This window comes from Eubalaena glacialis, chromosome 1 (assembly GCF_028564815.1).
Source record: "Eubalaena glacialis isolate mEubGla1 chromosome 1, mEubGla1.1.hap2.+ XY, whole genome shotgun sequence".
NCBI classification, from domain to species: Eukaryota; Metazoa; Chordata; class Mammalia; order Artiodactyla; family Balaenidae; genus Eubalaena; species Eubalaena glacialis.
In genome coordinates this window covers 20,278,944-20,305,877 of record NC_083716.1, presented here as the reverse complement: position 1 = coordinate 20,305,877, position 26,934 = coordinate 20,278,944, and the positions used below count along the sequence as shown (strand labels likewise).

The 26,934-nt window shown below is 43.0% G+C and overlaps 1 protein-coding gene across 4 annotated transcripts in view; it reads right to left on the bottom strand.

Annotated features, from left to right (window-relative positions):
* XPNPEP1 (X-prolyl aminopeptidase 1) overlaps positions 1-20,070 on the bottom strand; it is a 52,793-nt gene extending 32,723 nt beyond the window's left edge. For 2 of the 4 annotated variants that reach the window (XM_061196701.1, XM_061196794.1), the window contains exons 1-3: positions 19,963-20,070; positions 12,451-12,539; positions 7,702-7,826 (exon numbers count right to left, since the gene is read on the bottom strand). In XM_061196701.1, the coding sequence (XP_061052684.1) occupies positions 7,702-7,826; positions 12,451-12,539; positions 19,963-20,024 (276 nt within the window). In that variant the 5' untranslated portion in view covers positions 20,025-20,070. The other 2 variants (XM_061196976.1, XM_061196887.1) reach the window with 2 other exon arrangements.
* Between the last annotated feature and the right edge of the window lie 6,864 nt (positions 20,071-26,934).

The window sequence follows — 26,934 nt, the reverse complement described above, 5'->3', positions numbered from 1 at the left end:
GTCACTGAAACTTTGAGATGTGTTACCACAGCTAGCGTTACTCTAATTAATACGGTGAATAAAATCACTCTGGGATAAAAATCACTACCTCCACCCCAGGAGAGAGCCTATTTAAGAAATAAAAACAGGAAGCCAGCTCCTGGAGGAATGGGAGTAGAATCAAAAAGAGTTTCGGAAAATCAGAGTCATGTCTTCCAGAAGGAGGAACCATAAACACAGCCAAAAGCTCAAGGTGGCAGAGCCGCCCCCCCAAGAACGGGATCTTTGGACTAAGCCAAGCCCAAAAGCAGACGAGGGTCCTCACAGAAGGGGAGGATGAAGAGTTCAGATTTCTCAAAGGTGAGGCCAGTGCAGTTCTGGCCCCAGCCAATGATTCTCCTGATTTGGGGCCAGTAGTGCCCACAAATCCCAACATTTGGCTTAGAAGGTACATGAAAACACCCAGATTACAAGAGACAATGGACACTTCCTCGCTGTAAAAGTCCTCCTGGGCCCAAACTCATTAATACTACAACCGTTGTTCTGAGTTTAAAAGAAAAAACCCTTAGAGTCGCAAAGGACAGAGAGGAGCAGAGCCCTGGAGCGCCAAGTCCTTGCACAATTACGTATTCGGGGTGCGTACTGTCTCCAACACGCAACAGTGTGTGGGTGTGTGTATCTGTGCTTTGGAAAGTACACAAAGGACAGAATTCAAGACTCCTCTTCATTTCTCTAACACCCTCCCTCCCCAACCCGTAGGAGAAATTCCAGCAACGCTGAATCTAGCCTGAAACGAAACAGGAGCAAGAGCCCCAGAGAACAGCAGCCTCTCTGTTACTGAGGAGGCTCCTGCGGCAGGTCACACAGAGCCAGCACTTCCTCCCTGTCCTCACAGCCCTGGCAGGACCCAGAGTCCCACCTACCAGTCATCCCAACGAGGGCCCTCCTCTCCACGGGGCCTGAAACAAGGAACGTGGGGCTCCTCATTTCTTTCTGTGGATGGCACCACAAACCCTCTCAGCTTCCAAACTTCCCAGTTCCCTCGGTCATCTGCCTGCAAGGTCCTCGCTCCCTCTATCTACCGCTTCTCCTCCAAATCCTTCCCTTCTTCTCTGCTCCTAAGACCAGCACCCACGTCCAGGCCCTCTGTAGCCCGACTCTGGGATCCTGCAGTGGCCTCGGAACAGGCTTCTCAGTTCCCAGTGTCTCCCTTCTCCAATCCACACTGAACACTGCTCCCGTTGATTGATCGTATCACTCTCTTATTCAAAGACCTTCAGTGGGTCCCTACCGTCTAACAGAAACCTAAACTCCTGACTCTGGTGGCTCCTGAGTGGCCCTGACCAGACCCTATTATTCTTTCTTCTTTAGGGTTATCGTTATTCATGTTCTCCTACTTCCATGGATTTGCCCATGGTATTTCTTGTACCTCTCTACCTATAAGCACCCAAATTCTACCTGTTCACATTCCAATTTAAATGCATTTCCATCATGAAGCCTTCCTTGACCCTGCCAGCTTAAAATATTCCCTCTCACCTATGAGTTCAGTCCACACTTTAAATCTGTGCTTAGCATTAGAGTAGCCACCAGACACATGTAGCTACCAAGCACTTGAAATGTGGCTAATGTGACTGAGAAACTAAATGTCTGATTTTATTTCAACTAATTTAAATATAAATTTTAAAACTGATGCTCAAGGCTCAGTTATTACAAAACTTTTTAAGTATGTTTAGAACAACTTTGGTATGTAAGGCCACTTTTTCAACTGTAAATTTTATGAAATCTAAATACAGATCAAATATTTCCCACGAACATTCCACATTCAAGTTGAGATGTTTTGTAATGATATACATACCGGAATTAAAGACTCAGTATAAAAAAAGAAATGTAAACTATCTCACTAATGATTTTTTATACTGATGATGTGATGAAATGATAATTTTGGACATACTGGGGTAAATAAAATGTGTTATTAAAAATAATTTCACTGCTTTTTACTTTTTTTTTTACTATGGCTATTAGAATAGTTAAAACTACATATGTGCCTCATATATTTCTACTGGACAGTGCTGATTGAGTTCTTTCCTATGACATTTACTAGTCGCATTTTGTGTTAGATTTGTGACTGGGGCTATCTACTCTTTAACCTCTTTAAGGGAATATTTTCCCTCGTTCATTTCTATAATAGTAATAATAACAACAACAGAAATAGCAGCTAATATAATGAGACTTATTAGGTGACAGACATGCTTTAAGCATTTATATCTATTAACTCATTTGATCCTAACAACAGCCCTAAGAGATAGATATGTCACTGTCCCATTTTTGCTGGTGGGGAAACTGAGACACAGAGAGATTACCTGACACTTAGGAGTTTGAGGTAACTTACTTGAGGTCAAGCAGCTAGTTAAGTGGCAAATCTGCCACCTGAACCCAGACAGCTTCTAGAGCCCATACGCTTACCTATATGCTAACTGCTTGCCTTTTACATTTGTCCCAATACTTAGCCCTGATATGGTAGTCAGGAAATATGCACCAGACAAGCAAAACACAACTTCTCCCGCCTTGCAAGGCAGATGGCTAAGCTACAGCAATAGAAATGATAACCAAAGATTATAAAAGAAAAATGGGGGGGGGGGAGTGGGGAGGGAGGTGAGAGAGAAGAGGACAGCAAGAGTACAAGAATATAAGTTTGTGAAGCCTAAACAAATAGTGACTCCTGCAATAAAAGTGACCGCTCATATCAAGCAAGCTTAACTTCTTGTGTTTTCAGGATGTTGCTGGAAAACACATTTTTCCAGGATTAGAGCTTCAACTTCCTCATTTAGGGAGGACCCATCCAATTCTGATATTCCAGATCCATTAGCAGGAGGTGAAACACTGAGGGAAAGCCTGGAACATCACTGGGGTTTGGCCAGTGTCGCTGCCATTCCCAAAGCTGAATAAGAAATTGCTTTGAGGGCTTCCCTGGTGGCTCAGTGGTTGAGAATCTGCCTGCTAATGCAGGGAACACGGGTTCGAGCCCTGGTCTGGGAAGATTCCACATGCCGCGGAGCAACTGGGCCCGTGAGCCACAATTACTGAGCCTGCGCGTACACAACAAAAGAGGCCGCGATAGTGAGAGGCCCGCGCACCGCGATGAAGAGTGGTCCCCGCTCGCCGCAACTAGAGAAAGCCCTCGCACAGAAACAAAGACCCAAAACAGCCAAAAATAAAAATAAATAAATAAATAAATAAAATAAAGCCTCGCTTTCTCCCAACCCAGAAACCTAGAGCCTTTAAAAAAAAAAAAAAAAAAGAAATTGCTTTGGGTCTATTAGGTCACACCTAATGTCAAAGACAGAATTTTAAAAAATCAATCAGAGTATCAGACCAAAAACCAGCATTATGATACCAAAAAAAGCTGGCTCAGGAACAGCACCCAGGACCAGGAACATCAAGATAAACTTGGCTTGGCTACAAGAACGTCCCCTACCAGTAAACATACAGATTTTATCCTAACTCCAGGCAAAAGAAAACAAACTGAAATACCAACACTACAAAGCTTCCAGCACACCCTTAACTGGAAGCCTTCAAAGGTTAACGCAAGTAATACTCACAGGTCCAATCTTTCCATACAATGAGGCCTCACCTGGAGGTGAAGGTTCACAAGTAAAGCAGAACTAGCAGGAGTTGGGCTGCCGCTCCACAACAGCCTGTGAGGCCCTTTCAAAGGAGAGACTCAATTTCAGACAGCAGTGTGCTAGTGCTGTGAGGGTTAATGTTATGTGTCAGCTTGACTTGCTAAGGGATTCCCAGATAGCCAGCTGGTAAAACATTATTTCTCAGTGTGTCTGTGAGGTTGTTTCTGGAAAAGATTAACATTTGAATTGGTAGACCCAATAAAGATCGCCCTCACCGATACATACAGGCTGCATCCAATCAGTTGAAAGGCAGAGAATGAAAAACACCACTGGTGAATCCAGCAGAGAATCCATGTGACAGGAAGCCCAAGTCCAAAGGCTGAAGCCTGGGCCTGACAGGAGGCAAGGAAGAGCCCATCAGAGGTACCCAGGCAGGAGAAGAATCAAGGAGTTCCTTGAGGACAAGGCCAAGGTCTGCCCTTCTTAAATGGTGGGATGCCCAGTTCCTCTGCTACTTACACCTCCTCAGGCCCAAGCTATGTTGGCTACCCTACCTACTCATCCAGCCCTTAGTCAAGATGAAACTTTGGTTCCTATGAAGCTGGTGAATCTTGTTCATCTACAGAACAGAGGTGAATGGAAGAATTCTGTTACCAAAGCCCCACCCTAAACCCCACCAGTCTCTCCTTACCTCCACCGCCTACTAAATTTAACATTACAGTACACGGCCACCTCGGCTTTCTCACATGCCAACAGCCCCTTTCCGGCCTGATCTGCTGCTTCTCCTACACTTACACATTGTTCTCCCACCTCCCCCTTCACCCCTTCAACCGCGTCTACTTGCCAAACCCTCATCTTCAGGGGCCTCTCCTCTTTATACCTCCCCTTCCTCTCACGTCTTCAAGGAGCAAGTTCAAACCCACTGTGGTACAAAAAGTGCTACTGAAGATCAACAGACTAAGGAATTCCATGGAACAGAGTCCCCTACCCCACTCCTGAGATGAGTGTGGGAATTCCATGGACATTTAAATCGGAAAAGTGCTGAATACTGCATCTGTTCCTTAGAGTTGTACAGTGCACACTCATATATTAAAGGCCCTGAGAAATCCTACAGTTTAGAAAACTGTTCAAATGGGCAAAGGACTTGAATAGACACTTCTCCAAAGAAGATACACAAATGGCCAACAAGCATATGAAAAGATGCTCAACATCACTAATCATCAGGGAAATACAAGTCAAAACCACGAGATATTACCTCATATCCATTACGACACCACCATCAAAAAAAAGAAATAACAAGTGTTGGCAAGGATGTAAAGAAATTGGAATTCTTGTGCACTATTGGGGTAAATGTAAAATGGCATGGCCACCATAGGAAACAGTATGGAGGTTCCTGAAAAAATTAAAAATAGAATTACTATAGGATCCAGCAATCCCACTTCAGGTATACATCCAAAAGAATTGAACAAGATCTCAAAGAAACATTTACAGATCCATGCTCAGTGCAGCATTATTCACAAGAGCCAAGAGGTGGAAGCAACCTGAATGTTCATAAACAAATGAATAAAGAAAATGTAGTATATGCATACAATGGATTATTAGTTAGCCTTAAAAAAGAAAGAAATCCCGTCATAAGCTACAACGTGGATGAACCTTGAGGACATTACACTAAGTGAAATAAGTTTTTTTCAGTTACCAAAAGACAATACTGCATGATTCCACTTAGATGAGGCACCTAAGGTGGTCAAATTCTTAGAAAGTAGGATGGCAGTTGGCGGGGACAGGGAGAGGGGTTCAGTGGCTGTAGTTTCAGGTTTGCAAGACGAAAAAGTTCTAGAGGTCTGCTGTACAATTATGTGCACACAGTTAACGCTGATGCATTGTACAGTGGTGTGAAAAATGGTTAAATGTTAAGTTTTTTTACCACAATAAAAAAAAAAGAAACTGTTCAGCTCATTTCACTATTTTCTTGACCCCTGACTACATTTTTTGCAGAACACCTTACAAAACACAACAGGAATGCTGTAGAATACGGTTTGGGAAACTCTGTTCTAAACATCAAAATATCCTGAATGTCATGCTGTTGCCTCAAATCATCCAGTCCCTTTGGTTATTCATTTCAGCCCTTCATTTGCTCCTGAGGCCAGGAAATCTCCTGTGCCTCCAAGCAGGTGTCCAATCTTGATGCTGTCCCCAGGTTAACACTGGCCTGATATTGTCACGACCATATGGTTTACCACCGTTGGAGGAGGGGCAGAAAGGAGGTCAGCTAGAGCGGACCTCTTTCGGGAACTTTGCTTCAGCTTACGGTAATACCCTTATCTGCCACCCCCTCCATCATGGCAGACTCTCATCAGTCATGTCAGTGCCACACATGATCTCACATGTGAGCACACATGCAACATGCGCACACACACATACACAACACACACACACACACACACGTACTTATACACCCACAGTGACCAAGGGTAAACACCAAGCTACTACACCAATCAAGTTCTCACCCAGGCCTCCGGATTTGGAATTAAGGTTCTGGCTCAATCTGGTATCTTGAAAGTAACAGATAAAGAGATATATATGCAGAAACTGTGAGATGGCCATCTATTCACTATCTACCTTGTTGCCTGAGACAGAAAGAAACTTACCTGCAGCAAGAGCTGAAACCCCTCCCATTCCAGTCCTCCTAGAGGGCCAGCTGCACCCTGCCCTCAGGTTCCACGGGACAGACTACCTGAGGCACAACTCCAGAGAGTACCATTCACAACCTGGAGTTGTGCCAGTGCAGTGGCCCTGCCCCTAAATCCTTATAAAGCAGCATTTTTATTGCTCAAAGTACTTCAAGGTGGTTTCTATTGCCTGCAACTAAAGAATTCTAGAACACCAGTATTTCTGACTATTGCTTTTTACTTCCTTAGGCTTTTGCCAGAGGAACTTACCACCTTGTTTCTGAAAAGCACTCTAAGCTTCCCTGCTTCTCTGCCTTTGCTCCTACTAATCCTTCTATCTAGAATCCCTTCCCCCTTCTCTATTTACCCAACTCTATGCGTCCTTCAAGGTCCAGTTCACATGCCTCCCCTGCCCATGAAGCCTTCCATCACCCTCCCCTCTCACCCTCAAACATCCACAGCCCTCTGCCCAGATTTTCTTGATGGCACGTCCACATTCCACCTTGCAATATAGACATGTGTATGCATATCTTAACTCCATTACTAAACTGTCTACTTCTTGAGACCAGGACCATTCTCATCTTTGTGTCATGTACCATACCTAAGGCAGGGCACATAAACAAAGGCTATAAAAAGTATATGTGTGGATGACTCTATGGAAGAATAGCACTTTGTATACCGTCTCAGGTCTCTACTAAACCGTAAACACGGGGAGGGCAGGAATTCAAACTTAAATTCGTCTTTTTAACCCTGCAGTACCACGACCATGGTGTAGGCATCCAAACACCTGCTGACTCAATGACCTAAAAAAGTAAATCCTAGAATCCTTTCGTCCTCCGCTTTTCAGCCCCATCACATGCAGTCTCCACCTCTCTAAACCCGACTCTCCCATAATTAAATCACTCGTGTTCTCAGATATAGAGGGCACTTATTGAAATGCTTCCACCAAAGGTGGTGGCTGGGGGGATGATGGGGGTAATATACAGAATCATCCCTAAAACCTGCTAGAGTGGAGATCCAAGATGAATTTCTGGCTGCCCTTCTGGCTGTGCCAGTGGGACAGGACGGTCTGGATGGGGAGAAGGGAGGCAGGATAGACAATTCTGCTAGGGACATGATGTGGCAAAGGAGATGGGGTAAAGTGCATCAGCAACAGAAAGGTCCAGACTTCTGCCCCTTCATTTATCTCCTAATTCTTCCACAATTTATTGAAAGCTAGCTATATACATTGGAAATAAGGAAGCCAGGGCCAAATCAATAAGCGTTCAGTGAGACTCTACTGGACACAGGTCCCTGTGCCTAGCCCTGGAGAACATGTTTAGATGTGGGTTGACAACTTGAATCCTACAAACACATTGGGGCTGAGGGAAAGGAATAAAAAGAAACGAGGGGCTGACGAGTTCCATCGCCAGCCCATCTCCACTCAGTACCTGGTGGGCATCTCCCGACGGGATGATGTAGGCCTGGATTGGTTCTGTCACATACTCCAGGTTCCTCATGGCTTGTCTCAGCTGCCGAAGCAGCTCCGAAGTTACCTTTGGAGCCATTCTGCTGTCTGCAACAACAGGAGAGTTTGTACCAAAACCAGACTGCTCCACGCCACTCAATGACTAGTTAAGTACCAGAGTGGTACATTTGTTATAACTGATGATCTATATTGACACATCATGATCCCCCAAAGTCCACAGTTTACATTAGGGTTCACTGTTGGTGTTGTATACTCTATGGGTTTTGACAAATGTATAATGACACATATCCATCATTATGATTTAAGTTTAATAGTTTTCATTGCCCTAAAAATCCTCTTTGCTCCGTCTATTCATCCTTCTTTCCCCTCCCCCCAATCCATTGGTATGACTAATCTTTTTACTCTCTCCGTAGTTTTGCCTTTTCCAGAAAGTCATATTGTTGTAATCATACAGTATATAGCCGTTTCAGATAGGCTTCTTTCACTTAGCAATATGCATTTAAGATTCCTCCATGTCTCTTCATGGATTAATAGTTCATCTCTTTTCATTGCTGAATAATATTCCATTGTCTGGATGTACCAGTTTGTTTATTCATTCACAAACTGAAGGACACCTTGGTTGCTCCCAAGTTTTGGTGATTATGAATAAAAATAAAACATCCATGTTGCAGGTTTTTCTGTAGACATAAGTTTTCAATTCCTTTGGATAAATACCAAGGCACATGATTGCTGGATCATATGGTAAGAGTATATTTGGCTTTGTAAGAAACTACCAAAATGTCTTCTAAAGTGGCTGTACCATTTTGCATTCCCACCATTAATGAATGCAAGTTCCTGCTGGTCCACATCCTAGCCACCATTTGGTGTTGTCAGACTTTTGGATTTTGCCAACCCATTTTTTAAACAAATAAAAAATACCTGACTTAACCAAAAACATCCTAATGCACAATGCTGTAAATAATTTACGTTGAGGCTATTGTACTACAGGTTATCTTCAAGAATTTACACCCTGGCTCACTGTGGCTTGTACTCTGCTAGGTATAGATCCTTTTTTTGTTTTTTTCTTTAGCATTTTTATCTGCTGCTTCTCCATCATCACCAGCACCTTAGGCTATAAAAGCCTCAGTCTTTATGGTTATCTCCAACAGATTCCCCTACGAGGTACCATACTACTACTCTTGGGACTCACTGAAAAAGTGCCCCATTTTATTCATAATCTGCAAGGGCAGCTTCAGCTGCTGGCCTCAGGGCTCCCACTCAGAAGTCTCCAAAAGACAGAAGTACTCAAAGAGAGAGACAATGGAAATGGTCCTATTCATGATTCAAACATGTCCATGATCCCTGCATTACAGATGCTTCTGAATACTTTTCAGAGGGACATCCTTTCCTTTTGTCTGACCTACTGAGCCTATAATTTCTCACGTACCTGAAAAAGAGGGATCAGAAGTATCTAACCTGACCTAAATTTATATGTCAATACCTCCATTGGGTTCAAAATGAAGCCTATTATGACCTCATAAGCTTGCCAGCATCTGAAAACTTTATTATGACATCTTTCAGGAGCTTCAGAATAAATTTGTGTTTCTGAACCATATTTCTGAGCAATTTAACATTTTTAAAAGTCAAGCAAAAACGTAGACATCCTTTGGAGCAGTATTCCAACCTTGGCTGCACATGAGAACTACCTGGGGAACTTATTTAATTAGTCTGGAGTACAGCCTGAGCATCTGGAATTTTAAAAAGCAACTATATGACAGCAGCCAGTATATTTTCTTTCAAGATCATTAATTTCCTTATAGAATTTGGCTTCTATTTGGGCACATCCTGACTTACAGATTTTGATGGCACCGACTGGGTGTTTGTAGCACTGACTGTAGTATGGATCAATATTATGTTACTGACTTCATCAATAAAGTCAACAGAACCAATGGCAAGCACAAAATCCTCAATTATAAACTGAAAACCATCAAAGGCAAAATGGAGCCAGTCAAAGACATCCTCTGCTTCCTGGTCACCACAACCGGCCTCCTCAACACCACATTCTGACCTTCATCACCATTTCTTGCCTCATCATTACATTCCTCCTCTTGACTGGCCTCCCCAGAATCACCAGCATCCTCAGTTTCACTCCACTACAGTGGCATCTTCACACTTCCCTCCACAATGCCACCTGCCCCCCTCACCACTATTAACCTCTCGCCTGCGCCTTCCTTCCTCATCCTTCATGCCCTTCATATTTGGTCGGTGTCCTGAGTCTGATGCAGCCACCTGTCACCTATATCAGACCCAATGAAAGAACTCCCAATACCACAACTAACAGATAGGCTGTGATAAGGGGCAGTGGCTGGGGCAACGAATGGCCTGTGGCAGTGGAGGCACCTATCAAGGAGGAGGATACAATGGGCAAAGGTGGCTGAGGGAGAGGTGGCCACAGGCCAACAGGCCTTAAAAGTGACTGAATGGGTGAGCAGCTAGCAGCAAAGCAGGTATAGTTATAAGACCCAGCCACTGAGGTGGCAGCAGTTGAAATGAGTCAAGATGGCGGAGGTGAAAATTATGGCTGGTGATCCTCATAGGGTAATTTTTATGAGGATTAAATGGGCTACTATATACAAAGCACTTAGAAACAGTGCCTGGCATATAGTAAATGTTGTGTTTGCAATTACTAGAGGTAGATACACAATTAACTAACTATGAAAGCAATGTGATAAATGGTGCATTAGGTATATATATTGCTTCTCCTTAAGGCAGGGACCATGTCAACTTCATCTCTGAATCCATGTATCGAGCCAAGCACCTAACATATGCATACACTCACACAAAGATGGCTGAATGAATATCACAACTTTGTGTCTATGATCTTTTCAGACTCAGCGTAACAGTAATGAATCTTCAGTGAAAGAAAGCTAAGATCCTAGAAGATGCTGTATAATAGCATCTGCTCATTCCACATCCCATTACTTTTCAGAAATGTTAGAAGCAGCCAAGAGCTAATCAGGGTGTGCAGGGAAGTGGGGAGCCAAGAACAACAAACCTAGGCCATGATGTAAAATTAGCCCATACATTGCCAGGTATTTTTAAATCAAGCTTTAAAAAGAATGACTCATTTGAAAGTCTCTTGCATATGTGGGTCTGCTTTTAGACATAAGCTCCTAAACCTTCAGCCTTTATCACAAACAAAAGACTTTTCACTGCTTGGAAGTACATGAAGAGCACACCCTATTTACCTCACTGGGTGGCTAGAAGAATTTAACATGACAGCATGTGTGAAAGCTCCATGCACAGCATCTGATACATTGTAGAAGCTCAAGAAATATTATTTGAATCTGAATCTGAAGCACCAGCTGGGATTCCTACATGCCTTGTTATAAGAATAGAAGGGACTGGCTTACTCCAATTTCAGCACCTTAACATTTGCACAGATGCCAAGCTGCTTTTCCAGCATCCATAGCTTTAGAGATGGTGGTTTGTTTCTCTGTCCCACTGCTGAGCAAGGGCCAAGGGCTTTACATACATTAGTGGTTAATTCTCACAATAATCCCTCCCCAGGGAGATTTCACTATTCCCATTTTACAGATAAATAAACAGGAGTTAAATCCTTGCCCAAATCAACTGGGTCATCAGGACCAGGACCCAAGCTCTATCCAATTACCAAGCCCATGCTCTATTAGATCATATTATCTAGGGAACATAACAGAGGCTCTCTTAAAGCATTTTAAGACCAAAGGAATCGAAACAAGTGGGTTCCAGTTTCCAGCTGGGATTTACAACCTTGGACAACTGAAGCTCCCTGAACCTCTATTTCTTCATATGTAATAAGAAGAAAGATAAGTTCTCTTCAAACTCTAAATTCAATTATTCTATCACTTTTCCCTTTCCTACTTCCTCTTTTTCCCATTCCTTCCTCTCCTCCCTCCTAACACGGCCCAAAATGTGTTGGATACATCTACATTTTTAAAGAAAAAGGACCTAAAATTGCATGTAGTTGCAGCACTGACCTTCCAAAGAGAGATCCGTTATGGTTTCTAATGTGCTTCACAGGATTAATTTTTTCAGTCAACTAGAAGGAAACACTATAGTTCTCCTGGGTAGCCCACAGAAAAGCACCAGTTTACATGGGATAGAAATATAGAAATACACCACTTTTCAAAATTCAGGTTTCTGGCAACCCAATAATATAACTAACCAGTCCTGGAAAGAGGATATGGTTCCAGAAATTTTTCCCAAAAAGATTTTCCTGAATGCCCATTCAATTTATAAAGCACAATAATACACTATAAACTTTTCTTATTTCATAGTCTTATGATGAAAACTGAAAGCTAATCTCTAAGGTGGTCAATAAAGGATTATATTAGAAATTAGAAAAATCAGAATAAGACTTTTTCAATAACAACCTGTCTCTACCACTACCACCACCATCACCACCATCCCAAGAACAGGAAATGCAAAAACCATAACTCTGACTTTCTACTGAAAAATAGCTATACACACACACACACACACACACACACACACACACAAAAACAATAACCAACAACCCGGGAAACCAAAAGACAAAATGGTTTTTAATTTCCAGATATATATCCCTTCATCCCCACTCATGATCAATTATTAATCCCTTACCCTCTCTTCGCTCCCAACTTGGTGTTGGGGTGAGGGAATCCAAAATCCTTTTGAGATGTTCCATCTCAGTAACAAACAAAATTATTACCTGTTTCTACACCTGGGTCTCCTGAGTGTGTTGCCTCGTTAGGTTCAATTATTCTTAGATTTTTCAGCTGAAAATCCTGGTAGTTTGCCCTAAGGAAGAGAAAGAACAGGATATTGCAGACTTTGACCTTAGTAAACGTGGCAAGGCTTAGTCAGAGAGGAACATCAACTTGACTTAGCCATTTTCCTTCGTGAGTCAGAAAAACTCTCACCCCAGTATCAGTGATGAAATAAATAAGTTTCAGATAAAACTTGCAGATACAACAACACCATGGCAGGTAAACCTTCTCAATCCCAATCTCTAATTCATGAATTCTCTTCAGCTATGTCTAATCTCCTGTTTAACTAGTCTAAAAATATTTTATTTGCAATGACTATATTTTTCACATGTACAGTTCTATTTGGTTCTTTTTCAAATTTGCCTGTCCTTTCTTCATGGTGTCATATTCCTTCACTATGGTTTCTATTCCTTCTCTTAGCTTTAATTATTTGGGGCCCTTATTTTAAAATTCATTTCAGACCCTCCATTAGAAGGTCTTGGAATAGTAATCCTCAAGTTTGCTTGGTCTGCTGGCTCCCTCTTCGTGGGTCATTCTTTTTCTTATAGACTCACAGACTATTTTATCTATGAGAATGAGACGTATCCTGGATTGTACAAGCACTGCTGTCACTGTCGTTTGCTTCTGAGATTAATTTTCACTTTAACTTCTTAGCAAGGAGATTTACATACAAGTGTCTTGTCCTCATACAAGGATAGTCTGGTGCCGTGGACCCCAACTACGAAGGCCTACAGCATGTATAATCCCTCAAGGCTCAGCTTACCAGCTGCCATGCAGGCTTTAAGCTCCCCTACGTTTCTGGCACCTGAGGATTTCTCTTCCTTTCAAGCCCATTCAGTCAATAAATATTTACTGAAAATCTTCTATAATCCAGGCCTTATTCTAGACACAACAGTGAGCAAAACAGACAACATCTCTGACCTCAAGAGGTTTACATGGTGGGGCAGGGGAAAGCGGGAGGATCCTAGAAGGGGAGGATATAGGAGGAGAGGCAACAGACACAAGAAAACGGTCTATCAGGCAGTGAGTATGTGTTCTATGAAAAAAAGTCAAGCAGGGCAAGGGGAAGACAGTGTCAGAGAGGTAAGAGGAAAGGTTATTTTAGATGGGGTTGCCAGGCAAGGCCTCTTTACTAACAGATGACATTTTAGCAGAGACCTAAAAAAAAGTGAGGGATGGAGCCATGTGGATGTCTAGGGGAAGAACACTCCAGAAAAGGGGAACAGCAAGTGCAAGGGCCCTAAGGCATGGTATACCTGAAGGAAAGCAAGGAGGCCAGTGTGGTATTGATGTGTGTGCTGGGGGACAGGGAGGTAAGCGGTTAGGAGACAAGATCAGAGGCAACAAGGAGCCTGTTGTTGGCTATAGAAAGGGTTTTAGATTTTATTCAGCTATGAACTTAAAAATCGTTTTGTTATAATTTTACCACATTTGTATGTGCTTAGTCCACCACACAGCCAGACATTTTCACCAGTCCCTCCAGGCCTGCTCTTAGATGACTGCTACTTTAATTTCCTTGGACAGAATGAGGTGTCCTTTACTGGGGGAACCGTATTTTCTTTCATTAAAAAGTAAGATACCTAAATATTTCTTATAAATATAAATGCAAATATCCTCAACAAAATACTAGCAAACTGAATCCAGTAAGATATAAAAGGATCATACACCATCACCAAGTGGAATTTATCCCAGGTATGCAAGATTGGTTCAACATATAAAAATTAATGTAATACACAATGTCAATAGAATAAAGAACAAAAACTACATAATCACCTCAACAGACACAGAAAAAGCATTTGACAAAATCCAACACCCCTTCATGATGAAAGTACTCAACAAACTAGAAAAGGAGAAGTTCCTCAGTCTGATCAAGAATACTACAAAAGCCATGGCTAACATCAACCTTAATGTCAAAAGGCTGAATGCTTTCTCCCTAAGATCAGGAACAAAATAGAGATGTCCACTCTTGCTACCTCTAGTCAAGATTGTGCTGGAGGTCCTATCCAGGGCAATAAGGCAAGAAAATAAAATAAAAGGCATCCAGATTAGCAAAAAAGAAGTAAAACTATCTCTACTGCAAATGGCATTATCTTCAATGTAGAAAATCCTAAAGAATCCACACGAAAAATCAGAACTAGCAAACAAGCTCATCAAGAATGCAGGATACAGGCATTCCCTGGTGGTCCAGTGGTTAGGACTCCACGCTTCCACTGCAGGGGCACGGGTTTGATCCCTGGTTGGGGAACTAAGATCCCGCATGTCATGTAATGTGGCCAAAAAAAAAAAGAAGAAGAATGCAGTATACTAAATCAATATACAAAAATCAATTGTATTTCTACATACTTGCAATGGACAATGCAAAAATGAAATTAAGAAAAGTTCATTTATGACAGCATCAAACCAATAAATACCTAGGAATAAATTTAACAAAAGAGGTAAAAAACCTATACTCTGAAAACTACAAAGCATTTTGAAAGAAATTAAAGAAGACCTAAATAAATGGAAAGACTTTCCATGTTCGTGGGTTGGAAGACAATATTGTTAAAATGGCAATACTCCCCCAAATAATCTACAGATTCAATGCAATTCCTATCAAATTCCGGCTAGCGTCTATGTAGAAATTTACAAGCAGATCCTAAATTCATACGGAAATGCAAGGAATCCAGAATAACCAAAACAATCATGAAAAAGAACAAAGTTGAAGGATTCACCCTTCCTGATTTCAAAACTAATAAAACTACAGTAATCAAGACAGTGTGGTACTGGCAAAAGGATAGACTTATAGATCAATGAAATGGAATTCAGAAATAAACCGTCACATTTACTGTCAATTTTTTACAAGGGTACCATTCAACGGAGAAAACTATAGTCTCTTCAACAAATGATGATGGGACACCTGGATATTCACATGTAAAAGAACCAAGTTGAACGTCTACCCTCACACTATATACAAAAATTAACTCAAAATGGATCACACAGACATAAATGTTTTTTTAGAAGAAAACACAGGCATAAATCTGCCTGACCTTGAATTAGGCAATGATTTCTTAGATATGACATCAAAAGCACATGCCCCAAAAGAAAAATAGACTGGACTTCACTAAATTAAAGACTTTTATGCTTCAAAGGATACCATAAAGAAAGTGAAAAGACAACCCATAAAATGAGAGAAAATATTTGCAACTCATATATATGATAAGATTCTAGTATCCAGAGTATATAAAGAACTATTACAACTCAAAAATAGACAAATATTACAATTTTTAAATGGTCAAAGGTTTTAATAGATATTTCTCCTAAGAAGATATACAAATGGGCAATAATCACATGAAAAGATTTTCAACATCATCATTCATTAGGGAAATGCAAATCAAAACCACAATGAGATACCACTTCATATCCACTAGGAAGATTATAATTAAAAACAAACAAACAAACAAACAAAAAAACAGACAGTAACAAGTATGGGCAAGGATGTGGAAAAACTGGAACACCCAGACATTGCTGGTGGGCATGTAAAATGGTATAATAGCTTTGGAAAACTGTCTAGCATTCCTGAAAAGATTCAATACAGAGTTAGCCTATGACCCAGCAATTCCACTCCTAAGTGCATACCGAAGAAAACTAAGTCCACATAAAAGCTTACACACAACCAGCCTTTATCGCCTTTGTGCTTCTGTCTTTATTCCGACCCCCTTCCCCCCGCTGGATCCTGCTGGAAGCGGCCCGGTCTGTTTCTGAGCCCGGGTTCCTGTTCCGCTAACCCAACTCTCTAGTCACGTTTACTTGGCTGTGTAACCAAATAGTTGGGATCACGGAAGAGGTCCCCTTCCCTGCGTGTCAGCACAGAGGCTGTGACTGCCACCCCGGCTCCCCGCCAAGTGCCCTGTGCCCGAAACCGTCCCCGGTGTTGCGCTGCGTGAGTTATGAGGTGCCTTTCCCGGAACCCTCCTCTCGCTTGGACCCAAGAGAGGCGACAGCTCTGGCTGGGGCTCTTGGTTTCGAGAGGGTCTGGACTGGTTTGGGTGCTTTAAAATAGATTTTTCAGTTCAGTGGTGCTGATGGGGGACACGGGAATAGAACTTCAGTGTGAGACTTGGGTGACGGGAAAGTTAAATATTGGTCTTTTTTATTATTTTTTGCTTTGCTATTGTTACCACTTTTGTCTCCATGTTAAAATGCCAAAAATGAAAAAAAAAAAAAAAAGCTTACACACAAATGTTCATAGCAGCATTATTCATAATGGCCAAAAAGTAGAAACAACCCAAACGTCCATCAATTGATGGATAAATAAAAGTGGTCTAAACACACAATGGAATATTATTTGGCAATAAAAAGGAATAATTACTGATACATGCTACATCACAGTAAACCTGGAAAACATTTTATGCTAAGTGAAAAAAGCCAGTCAAAGAAGACCATATACTGTTTGATTCCATATTCAGTGTCCAGAATGGGCAAATCCACAGAGACAGAAAGTAGATTAATGGTTGCCTAGGGCTGCGGTGGAGTTGGGGAAATGAGGAGTGACTGCAATGTGTACAGGGTTTCTTCTGGGGAGGATTAAAATGTTCTAAAAATTGACCGTGGTAATGGTTGTACAACTCTGGAAATATTCTCAAAACCACTGAATTGTACTTTTTAATAGGTGAATTGTGTGGTACACGAATTACATCTCAATAAAGCTGTTATATTTTACAAAGTAAGAAACCTCCTTTGCTTGGACAGCGATACAAGTCACATTCTCACCTGATCTCCCTTGACTTCCTACGCACATTTACAAGATGGTGAGCCAAGGAAGTCAATTTCTCTATCTATTCAAATTTAACTGGTGCCAGTGACTGGTTCACACACAGGACAAGAGAGCTGGAGGGAGGTTATTCAGAAGTAGCCCTATTCATTCACTTCACAAGAGAAGAAACAAAGATAACTCGCCACAGGCCATACACATCAGGAGCTGCAAAGCCAAGACCAGAAATCAGGTCTGACAGCTGATGCTCACAGAGAACTTGAGTTTAAGCTCTCTCTGTCAGCATCACCACCTCCACCTGCCTGTAAGGATCAAAGGAGCCACAAAGCAGCTAAACATTAAAATGGTCATGCTCCTGTCATACCCTGGTCTCTGTAGAGTCCAAGATCCATCTACCCTTCACTTACTTGGACAGACACATTCTCAGACTCTCGGTCAAAGCAGGGCTATCATTAAATGTTAGAGCTAGAATATACCTCAGGGATGATCCGGCTCAGCTCCCCCCTCTAGAAAGAAACTGAGAAACAGAGATCAAACAATTTGCTCAAGGCCTCAGGGCTATAGGATGACACAGGTAGAACTGGAGTCCAGGCCTCCCAACTTCCAGCTCAGTGCTCTTCTCCTGCCCAGGACTTCTTCAGCCTACACCTTCTCAGTGTCATGATGTGCCATGAGATGGGTAAGAAGAAAGAAGCATGCAGAGAACTTCCTATTCAATCTTTTTATACGATGGTTATGGCACATTTTTCTCCCTCTCTCTTTTTAAAGAAATCCCAGCAGTGCTGTTACCCTCCCCCTTCCCCCAGTCCACGATGAGAATCGTACACGTATATCATTCAGGATGGGGCAACACAAGGACCAAAATGCTCAATCATGCCCTGTGAGGTGAGACAAGGGTAGAATGGAACAAGTTCTAGGATGAAGAATTGGGCAATGTTATTTTGCCTACCCAGAATCCAACCCTCCTTTTGATCAGAGCACCTAGGTTTTCCTTCTGAGAACGTCTCTTCTCCACTTTCAGTCCACAGAGTTGGAATGAGTCTCACCCACTCACCCACCAAGTACTGGGACCCAGACCTGCTCAATCCATCCCTCCAAATCACAATGATCAGTTCAGGGATGGACATAAGGATCAAGTCAGTCCAGTGACGATCAGATCTGGAATTTCTGCTCCAACCATTAGGTAAAAGGGCCCTATTTCTGTGGGGGCTGTCAGACTAGAACTGTCATAACCTGCCAAAGGAGAAAGTCTGCCTGAGAATGAAGCCAACACTGAAGAAATCAGAGCCAAGAGGTGTAAGAGAGAAGCCAAGTCTGATGCCAGTGTGGTCTCGTGGACTCAGCTGCACTAGAAGCCAGCTCACCCCCTTACATAAGTCAATTTGAGTTTAGTTTCCATCACCTAAACTAAGTCATGTTTACACTGAATGGCACTCAAATTCTGCCATTAGGGGAGGTGCCTGGGGCAAATGGCCTCCCTTCTCTCAGCCTCTCAGTTGCCTCTTGTGTGAGGTAAGGAGGCTCTCTCAGCTGATGCTGAAAGACCCTTCTACCCTTAAAATGTTGTGATTCTATGAATCCAGCAAAGACCAACTTGGTCCTCAAAGGCTACTTCTCGGCCTAGAAGTTTCTAGAAAGAGAACTCATTATCCACTTGCCTGACCCCACTTCCAGCACTTAACACATAGGCAGCTCCTTCCCCATGCAGGTTAGCCCCACAACAGACACCCTTCCACCGGGCGGGCAGGTCCTCTACTCATCCCCAACATGCTGTGGCAAGGCCAAGTCCAAGTCAAGGTCAGCTTGGGATCTGTCCACTCACAAACACAAGCACAAGCCATGGTCTGTGTTCAGCAAGTGAGTCTGGCCATGCTGTCCAGCCTGTTCATTCAAGTTGCAACTGGTCAGAGGAGAGCTGACCCCGTGTGGATTGCCAGGGAGTTTGGCTTCTGGCCTTTGTGACCTCTCAACGTATCTCTCAGTCTCCCATTTTGTTAGCTGCTCTGGTAAATATACCCTGGTTGTGGCGGAAGCACAGGCTGAAAGCTGTTTAATGTGAATCCAGGGGATTATCCTTCTCACCTCCCTGAATCCAGGGAGAACCCAGGGCAGGTTATTGGTGGGATTTTCCTGGAGATTATGCCCAAGTATTCCCGTACACAGCCTCTGAAACCATTTGGGTGGGAAGGGCCGCGGCTGCCGATCCTAGTGGCGGTGACAGATCAGGAAGACGAACTGCAGGTGTCATACTGTCATACATGTAACTTGAGAATTAGATTCCCAGGGTAGAAGGGCGAGGGCAGGGGCTCGCCGGCCTCCTCGAACCCCGGGAGGGGCCAGGCGGGGTCAACTTCCTGCCACAGCGGGGCCTCTGGCCGGGCCGGGGAGGGGGCGGCGATGGCCACCGCCCCCTCAGGCCGAGCGCCGCAGCTCCGCACACACACTCGTCCGGGGACCCGGCTCGGGCTGCCCGGGGGTGCCCGCGACCCCGCCGGAAACGAACCGGAACTTGCCCGGCTGCATGGCTCCCTCCCCGTGGCCTCGCTCGCGGGGCTCCGGTCAGCCCCGGCCGGCGCCCGACTGCGGTGGGCAGCCCGCCGCTCCTCACCCGCTCGTCCCTGCTCTCCCGAGTGCAACATGCGCGCTCGGGGCCGGTGGTGGCGCGCGCTGCCCGGACACCGGCTCCGCGGCAGAGTGCCCTCACCTTACTCGCGGTGCCTTTCTGGAGGCTGCCATTCGGCGGTGACGTGCCCCGACCCACGTCATGGCAGCGCAGACCAGCTGATCTCCCGTGGACCTGCGGGAGGGAAGGAGGCCGGCCACGCCCCCCTCGGTGACGTGCGCCAGCGCCGCGGCCCCGCCCACCCTCAGGCCCCCGCCCACCCGCCCCTCAGACCGCCCCACCCGCTGGGACCCGTCTGCGTTCCCATCCCAACACGCATCTCGTCTTTCCTCGCGGCGAGTGAGAGTTCTGTTCTCTCTGACGCGGCGCGTCAGTTCTGTTCCTTTTTCTCGCCATTCCCCAAGGAGGAAAAAGAAGGGCTTTGTCGGCTGAAGGGGCTGCGGCGCGATGAGCTGCCCTTCAGGGATGTTCTAGCTTTTAGGAGGACGTGGCCGGTTCTGGAAGTACCTCAGCACGACCTCACTTCCTGAAGCTTTACTATATCCCCCAGATCATTATACAGGCAAAATCCAGCTGCTCACTCCACTTGGATGGCCAATAGGCTCCTCAAACTTACAATGTCCGAACGGCACTCCTGGCCCAATGCACCAAAACAAAACTGTGCTCCACCAATCGGTGGCTAGATCTTGGAGTCATCCCTGCCTCCTCTTTCACACCCCACGTCCAGTCTGTCAGAAAATCGTGTCGGCCATGTCTTCAAAACAGATCCCTAATCCAACCGCTCCTCACTACCCACACCTGTCCCCCCTCTAGGTCTGCGTCACTACCTTCTCACCCTTGTGATTGATTACTCAGGCTTCCCTAATGCCACGGGCACTCGCACAATCTAGCCTAAACACAGCAGCCAGCTCAGTCCTTTGAACTCTGAGATCCTGTCCCTGCTCTGCTTAGGACTTTCTGATGGTTCCTCATTTCACTCAGGCTAAAATCTCTGCTTGATTTGCCCCTAACCATTTCCTGCTGTTCTCACACTGATCGCTCTGCTCCAGTGAATCTGACCTCCTTGCTTTCCTTGAAAAAGCCAGGCACACTCATGCCCCAGGGCCCTTGGACTTGCTCTTCCCCCAAAATCCAGGGTCCCTTCCTCACCTTTCCCTCCCCTTGCCTTCTAATCTTAGCTCAAGTAACACCTTCTCAACAGACCTACCCTGATCACCCTATTTAAAATTGTAAACCACCCCCAACATTCCTAATCCCCCTTAACCTGCTCAGTTTTTTTCTGTAGCACTTATTATCATTTAACATGATTTAAAAAATATATTTATATGTACTGTATTCTGCCCCCTACTTTACACACACACACACACACACACACCATAGCCATCAGTGCAGGAATGGTATCTGTGTTGTTTAATGATGAACGATACCTGACATGCAGTAAGTTCTCATTACATATTTTCTGCATCAGTGAATGTCCCCAGAATGTGCAGTACTCAAGGGTAGGGATGGTCGCTCTCTTGTTCATTGTTCTGACCCTGGTGCTTAGAACAGCTCCCAGAACAGAGTCAGCACTTCAGAAATATTTGCTAAATGAAAGTGACCACATTTTTAAAAGCAACCTGCACCTCTTGCTTTGACCTTGGTGAACCCCTGATACACCTGTATCACAAGTAGGTTATGCTGCCTGCAAGAGCTTAGAGTTCTAGTTGTTATTCAATCAGCATTTAGACAAGCTAAATTAGACCCTGTAGAAAAAGTATAAAAGAACTAAAAGATGTGGCGCCTTGGAAAGCAGCAGACCGTCTGCTTCATTTCCCCAAATTTATGGAGCCAAAAAAAAAAAGAATGTAAATATAATGACTGGTTCCAGCCCACATCTAAAAGATGGTGGGAAAGATCAAGTTGTACGAAAAAAAGGAGATGTCTGAGAGACAGATAAGTGGGACCTAAAGGGAACAGGTATTTCGTAATCACATCGCCTAGGAGGAGGCTGCTCAAGATTTATCGCATCTGGCTTTGGTCGAGAAAGAGAAATACTTTGTATTCTCTGAACTGGATTTGAATTTCTGTTTGCAGGATAACAAAGCATCCCTCCCCTTCTTGAATTTCTTTCAGGAGAACCTCAGGGAGAAATTATTGAGCCGAATTATCAGCAGAGGGTGAGAACACTGAGGCTATGTCAGGCTCTTCTCCTATCTCTGCAGTCCTCACATGTTTGAAGAGGTGGAACAGTCACACTAACATTTACTGAGTGCTATGTGCCTAGCCAACAACAACCCAATGAGCAAAGGACTGTAATCCTCATTTTACTGGTTGAGGAGACAGATTTACAGTGGTTGAGTCACTTGCCCAAAGTCCGCAAGCTAGTAAGTGGTTGGAGTGTTGTATACATACAGGCAGCAGGATGGATTCCTAGCCCCCAAGCACTTAATCATCACTAAGTTATATGGAAGGGACCCTAGAGGTCACCTCATTCAACCTCCTAGTCTACACAGTGGAAAGCGGGAGGCAACTGGATTCATCATTCAAACTCAGACTGGATGGGTTTTAAATGTAGCCAGAAACATTGTGTGGAAACATGTTATGAGTTGAATTGTGTCCTCCCAAAATTCATATGTTGAAGCCTCAACCCCCTATACCTCAAAATGTGACACTATTTGGAAATAGGGTTGTTGTAGATGTAATTAGTAAAGATAAGGTTGTACTGGGGCAGAGTGAACCCCTAATCCAAATTACTGATGTCCTTATAAAAAGAGGGAATTTGGACACAGAGAAAATGCCATGTGAAGATGAAAACAAAATTCAGGGCAATGCATCTACAAGCCAAAGAACTCCAAAGACTGCCAGCAAACCACCAGAAGCTAGGAGAGAGACATGAAACAGATTTTCCATCCTGGCCCTCAGAAGGAACCAACACTGAGGATACCCTGATCTTGGACTTCCAGCCTCCAGAGCTGTGAGACAATAAATTTCTGTTTGAGCCACCCAGTATGTGGTAGTCTGTTACAAAAGCCCTAGGAAACAATACAAGATGACTTCTAAATGCCCAAGTGTATGAATTGCAGAACTGTTATTTTGGCCACACAACATTCCACCATTATTCTTCTGGTAACCCTCCTCCTATTTCCCTCTAAGGACCCATCTTTTCTTCCATCCCTCCCTCTCTCATTCTCAGTCTATGTTATTTGGTGAAACACTTGGATTCCAGGCACAAGCCACAGTGATAGGCTCAGAAATTGCTTTGGGACCAGTGCAACAAAATTTCCATGGTGAGTGCTGGAAGAGAGCCTTGTTCACCTTTGCCAGGCAAAAACCTGGATGTATCCACTCTGGAACTGCTGCCTCTACATGCAGCATGTGGATGGCACCAAAGCAGCAGAAGGCAGAGCAAAGAGAAAGAAAGAGAAGCGGAAACCTCATAACATCATTTGATCCCTGAATCCTGCCATGCCTTAAACCAGATCTCCCACTAGACTTTTCAGATGTCAACCAAAAAATTTCCTTTTGTGTTTAAGTCAGTTTGATATGGATTTTCTGTCACTTGCAATCAAAAGACTCCTCACTGAATCATTTAAGTAAATTATGCTTCATCTATACAACTGGATTTTATGCATGAAGTAGATATAATTGTATTAATATTGATGATCTTAAACTAAGAAATGGAACAAGTATTGATAGATTGTAAAACAATGTAATATCCCATTTTTATAATTTTATATAAATATGTCTATACTGATATAGATTTATTTTTTAGAATAAAAAGAAAACGATCCACAAAATATTAATAACGCTTATCTCAAGGTGGCAGAATTTGGGATGATCTTAATTTTGCTCTGCTTCTTTGTTTTTTTTTGAGATTTATTTTTTAATTTAAAAGAAATTCAAAGTACTAATCATTTCTCTGAGCCTTTCACCTCTGAAGAGAGAATGGGGAACCTGTTCCATCCTTCAAATCTGAGCACCACATGCAATAGTAGTCCTTCAATAGTCAACTTGATAACTGGTTGATGCCCGGACCAATGATTGCGGCGAAGGGCAACATCCTTTTTCGTAAACACCCAGATGAGAGGACTGAAAAAAAAGAGAGATTCCTGTAAGCTATCAAACAAAATTACAAACTTCAGAGGATGGTTTTAACCTTTTCAAACATTTCAATTTGTTCTAATAAAATTGATAGTTATAGGAACAGTGATGAGTGAGGCTCTCATAAATTGTTATAATATGGTCTTATTTTCTGTAAAGTTAACTGAACGATAGGGTTGCGGTTACACCCTAGAAAGGAATCAGAGAAGAAAAGCCAACTTTCAGGATTGTAGAGTCTGCCAAAACAATGTACTGTAAATTAAGGGTGGGAGAATGCATTTGGCTCAGTTCAGAATCCACTCACCCTTTGTATTCAATGAAAACTGAACTCAGACCTTTGATATCTGAGTTCCATTTACTCTTGGCAAAGTTCAGTTCTCTGGTTCAAAAAAAAAAACAAAAAACCTCAGGAGGCCCAGAGGTTTTCTTGGACATCAAAAGTTTCTTGCACAAACAACATATTGATGAGCTAAGTGTAAATGAATCAGAAACATACAGAGTAAGTGAATCTAAAACACACACACCCTCCCATGCTATACAAAAAACTTAGCACTCAGGGAAGCACTATGTTTGTCTCTTCCCTTAAAGAGGATTCCTTTTTACCGTATTTTATCCCTTTCTCAAGAAGTCTTTGAGGGACCTTTGTAAAATGTAGCAAAAGAAAGAGAGTATATCCAGCTGTTCCTGATGTTGACTTCTCACAGTCCCTTCCTGGCTATGCCCTGAAACCTAGGCTTTGGACAGAGGTAGCATGGCCTAGAGGTCAAGGTCAAGAGACAAGTACTGGCCCTGGCTCAGCCACTGGAAAGTCATGTGACTTTAGAACTAGCAGAGCACCCTCTTCTCTGGTTTCCTAAGAATTTGGGTTGGACCAGCCCCTTCCAGACCTGCTATGCATTTGATCAAGCCTTAATAAGAGGACTTGAAGTTGGCAGCCTGGCAGATAAGTTTTATGCGGCCCTCACTGTATCCTTTTTTCATAATAGCTTTATGGGTATATAATTCACGTACCATACAATTCACCTATTTAAAGTATGCAGTTCTTTAGTATATTCATAGAGTTGTGCATCCATCACCACAATCAATTTTAGAACATTTTCATCACACCAAAAAGAAACCTACACCCTTTAGCATCACTCCCCAATTCCCTTCACCCTCTCCATTCTAGGCAACAACTAATCCACTTTCTGTCTCTGTAGATTTGCCTCTTCTGGACATGTCATATAAATGGAATCATAATATATGGTCTTTTGTGATTGGCCTCTTTCACTTAGCATACTGTTTTCAAGGTTTATCTATGGTGTAGTATGTATCAACTTGATTCCTTTTTATTGCCAAACAATATTCCCTATAATGTTATCCATTCTTTAGTTGATGCACACATGGGTTGTTTCCACTTTTGGGATATTGTGAATAATGCTGCTATGAACATTCATGTATAAGTTTTTTTGTAGACATATGTTTTCATTTCTCATGATTATATACCTATGGAAATATTGAGTCATATGATCAGTCTATGTTCAACCTTTTGAGAAACTGCTGAACTGTTTTCCAATGTGGCTACGCATTTCACATTCCCAACAGCAGTGTATGAGGATTTCAGTTTCTCCAAATCCCCACCAACATGTGTTATTATTTTTCTTATTGATTCTGGCCATCTTAGTGGATATGAAATGGTATCTGACTGTGGTTTTGATTTGCATTTCCCTGGTAGCTAATGATGTTGAGCTTCATTTCGTATGCTTTTTTGGCCATTTGTATATCTTTGATGGAGAAATATCTATTCAGATGCTTTGCCCATTTTTAAATTGGATTATTATTAGTGAGTTGTAAGCATTCTTTATATATTCTAGATGGAAGTCCCTCATCAGATATATGACTTGGAAATATTTTCTCCCATTCTGTGGGTCGTTGCTTTTTTTATTCTAATTAGACAGCAACATTTAAAAAGGAGATGTTCACTATTTAAAAATCCACATCTTGGGAATTCCCTGGTGGTCCAGTGGTTAGGACTCCACGCTTTCACTGCCGAGGGCCAGGTTTGATCCCTGGTGGGGGAACTAAGATCCCACAAGCCATGTGGCGTGGCGGCCAAAAAAAAAAGGATGTAAATTCATTAAAAAATAAATAAAAATAAGAATCCACATCTTCAGCTTCTTCTGGAAAATCAGAAGTTTGGTTTTAGCAACACTGGTCCTTCCTTCTTGTTGCTGGTTGTTTCAGCAACACCAGCGTGAATGGAGCAGGGGCTACTCCCTTGAGATGGGACAGGGAGCCCTCCATTTGACCACGTTGTCTTTTCTGTTTTACCTGCTAGGCCTCTGTACACATCCCAGTTAGTGATTCCCTCTCCTAAAGAATTTGACAAAGCACGGACTGAATTTCCACTCCACTGAAATTGCCCTGGCAATTGAGTTGAATCAACTACTTCTTGCTAGAATGTTTTCACCTTTGGCACTTAAACACAGACTCCCCCAAACTTAGCACAAACAAGCAAGTCCCCCACTCTTCCTGCTTTGGTGATTTGGATTGTGTAAGGTGTGAGGCAACTCACTGGGGCTTGGCAAGGCCTCCAGGGTTTTGGCAGCCCTGTTGGTGCTGATGTTATGAGTGTCCCTTTTGCCATAATGCATCCTCATTACTAACTCAAACCAGTTAAACTCAAAAAATGGAGTTGAAAAATACAGTAACAGGCTGCCTGAGCTTCAAAACACTGCCTAAAAATACCAGAAAAACAATTTTGTGCTTAAGACCATAGCCAGGAGTGAAAATCACAATTTCTGACTGTTGACCATCCCTTTCCCTAATCATAATTTGCCTTCCAAAAGCGGCCCCCTCTTAGAATAAAATGAGAATGTCTAAAGAGATATATTAGTAACTTAACCTAGTCATATAACATTCTTTTCCCCTGTTTCTCATCAACCTTTGTTTAACTCTTTACTCATCCATTCCTTCATTTAAATATGTTTA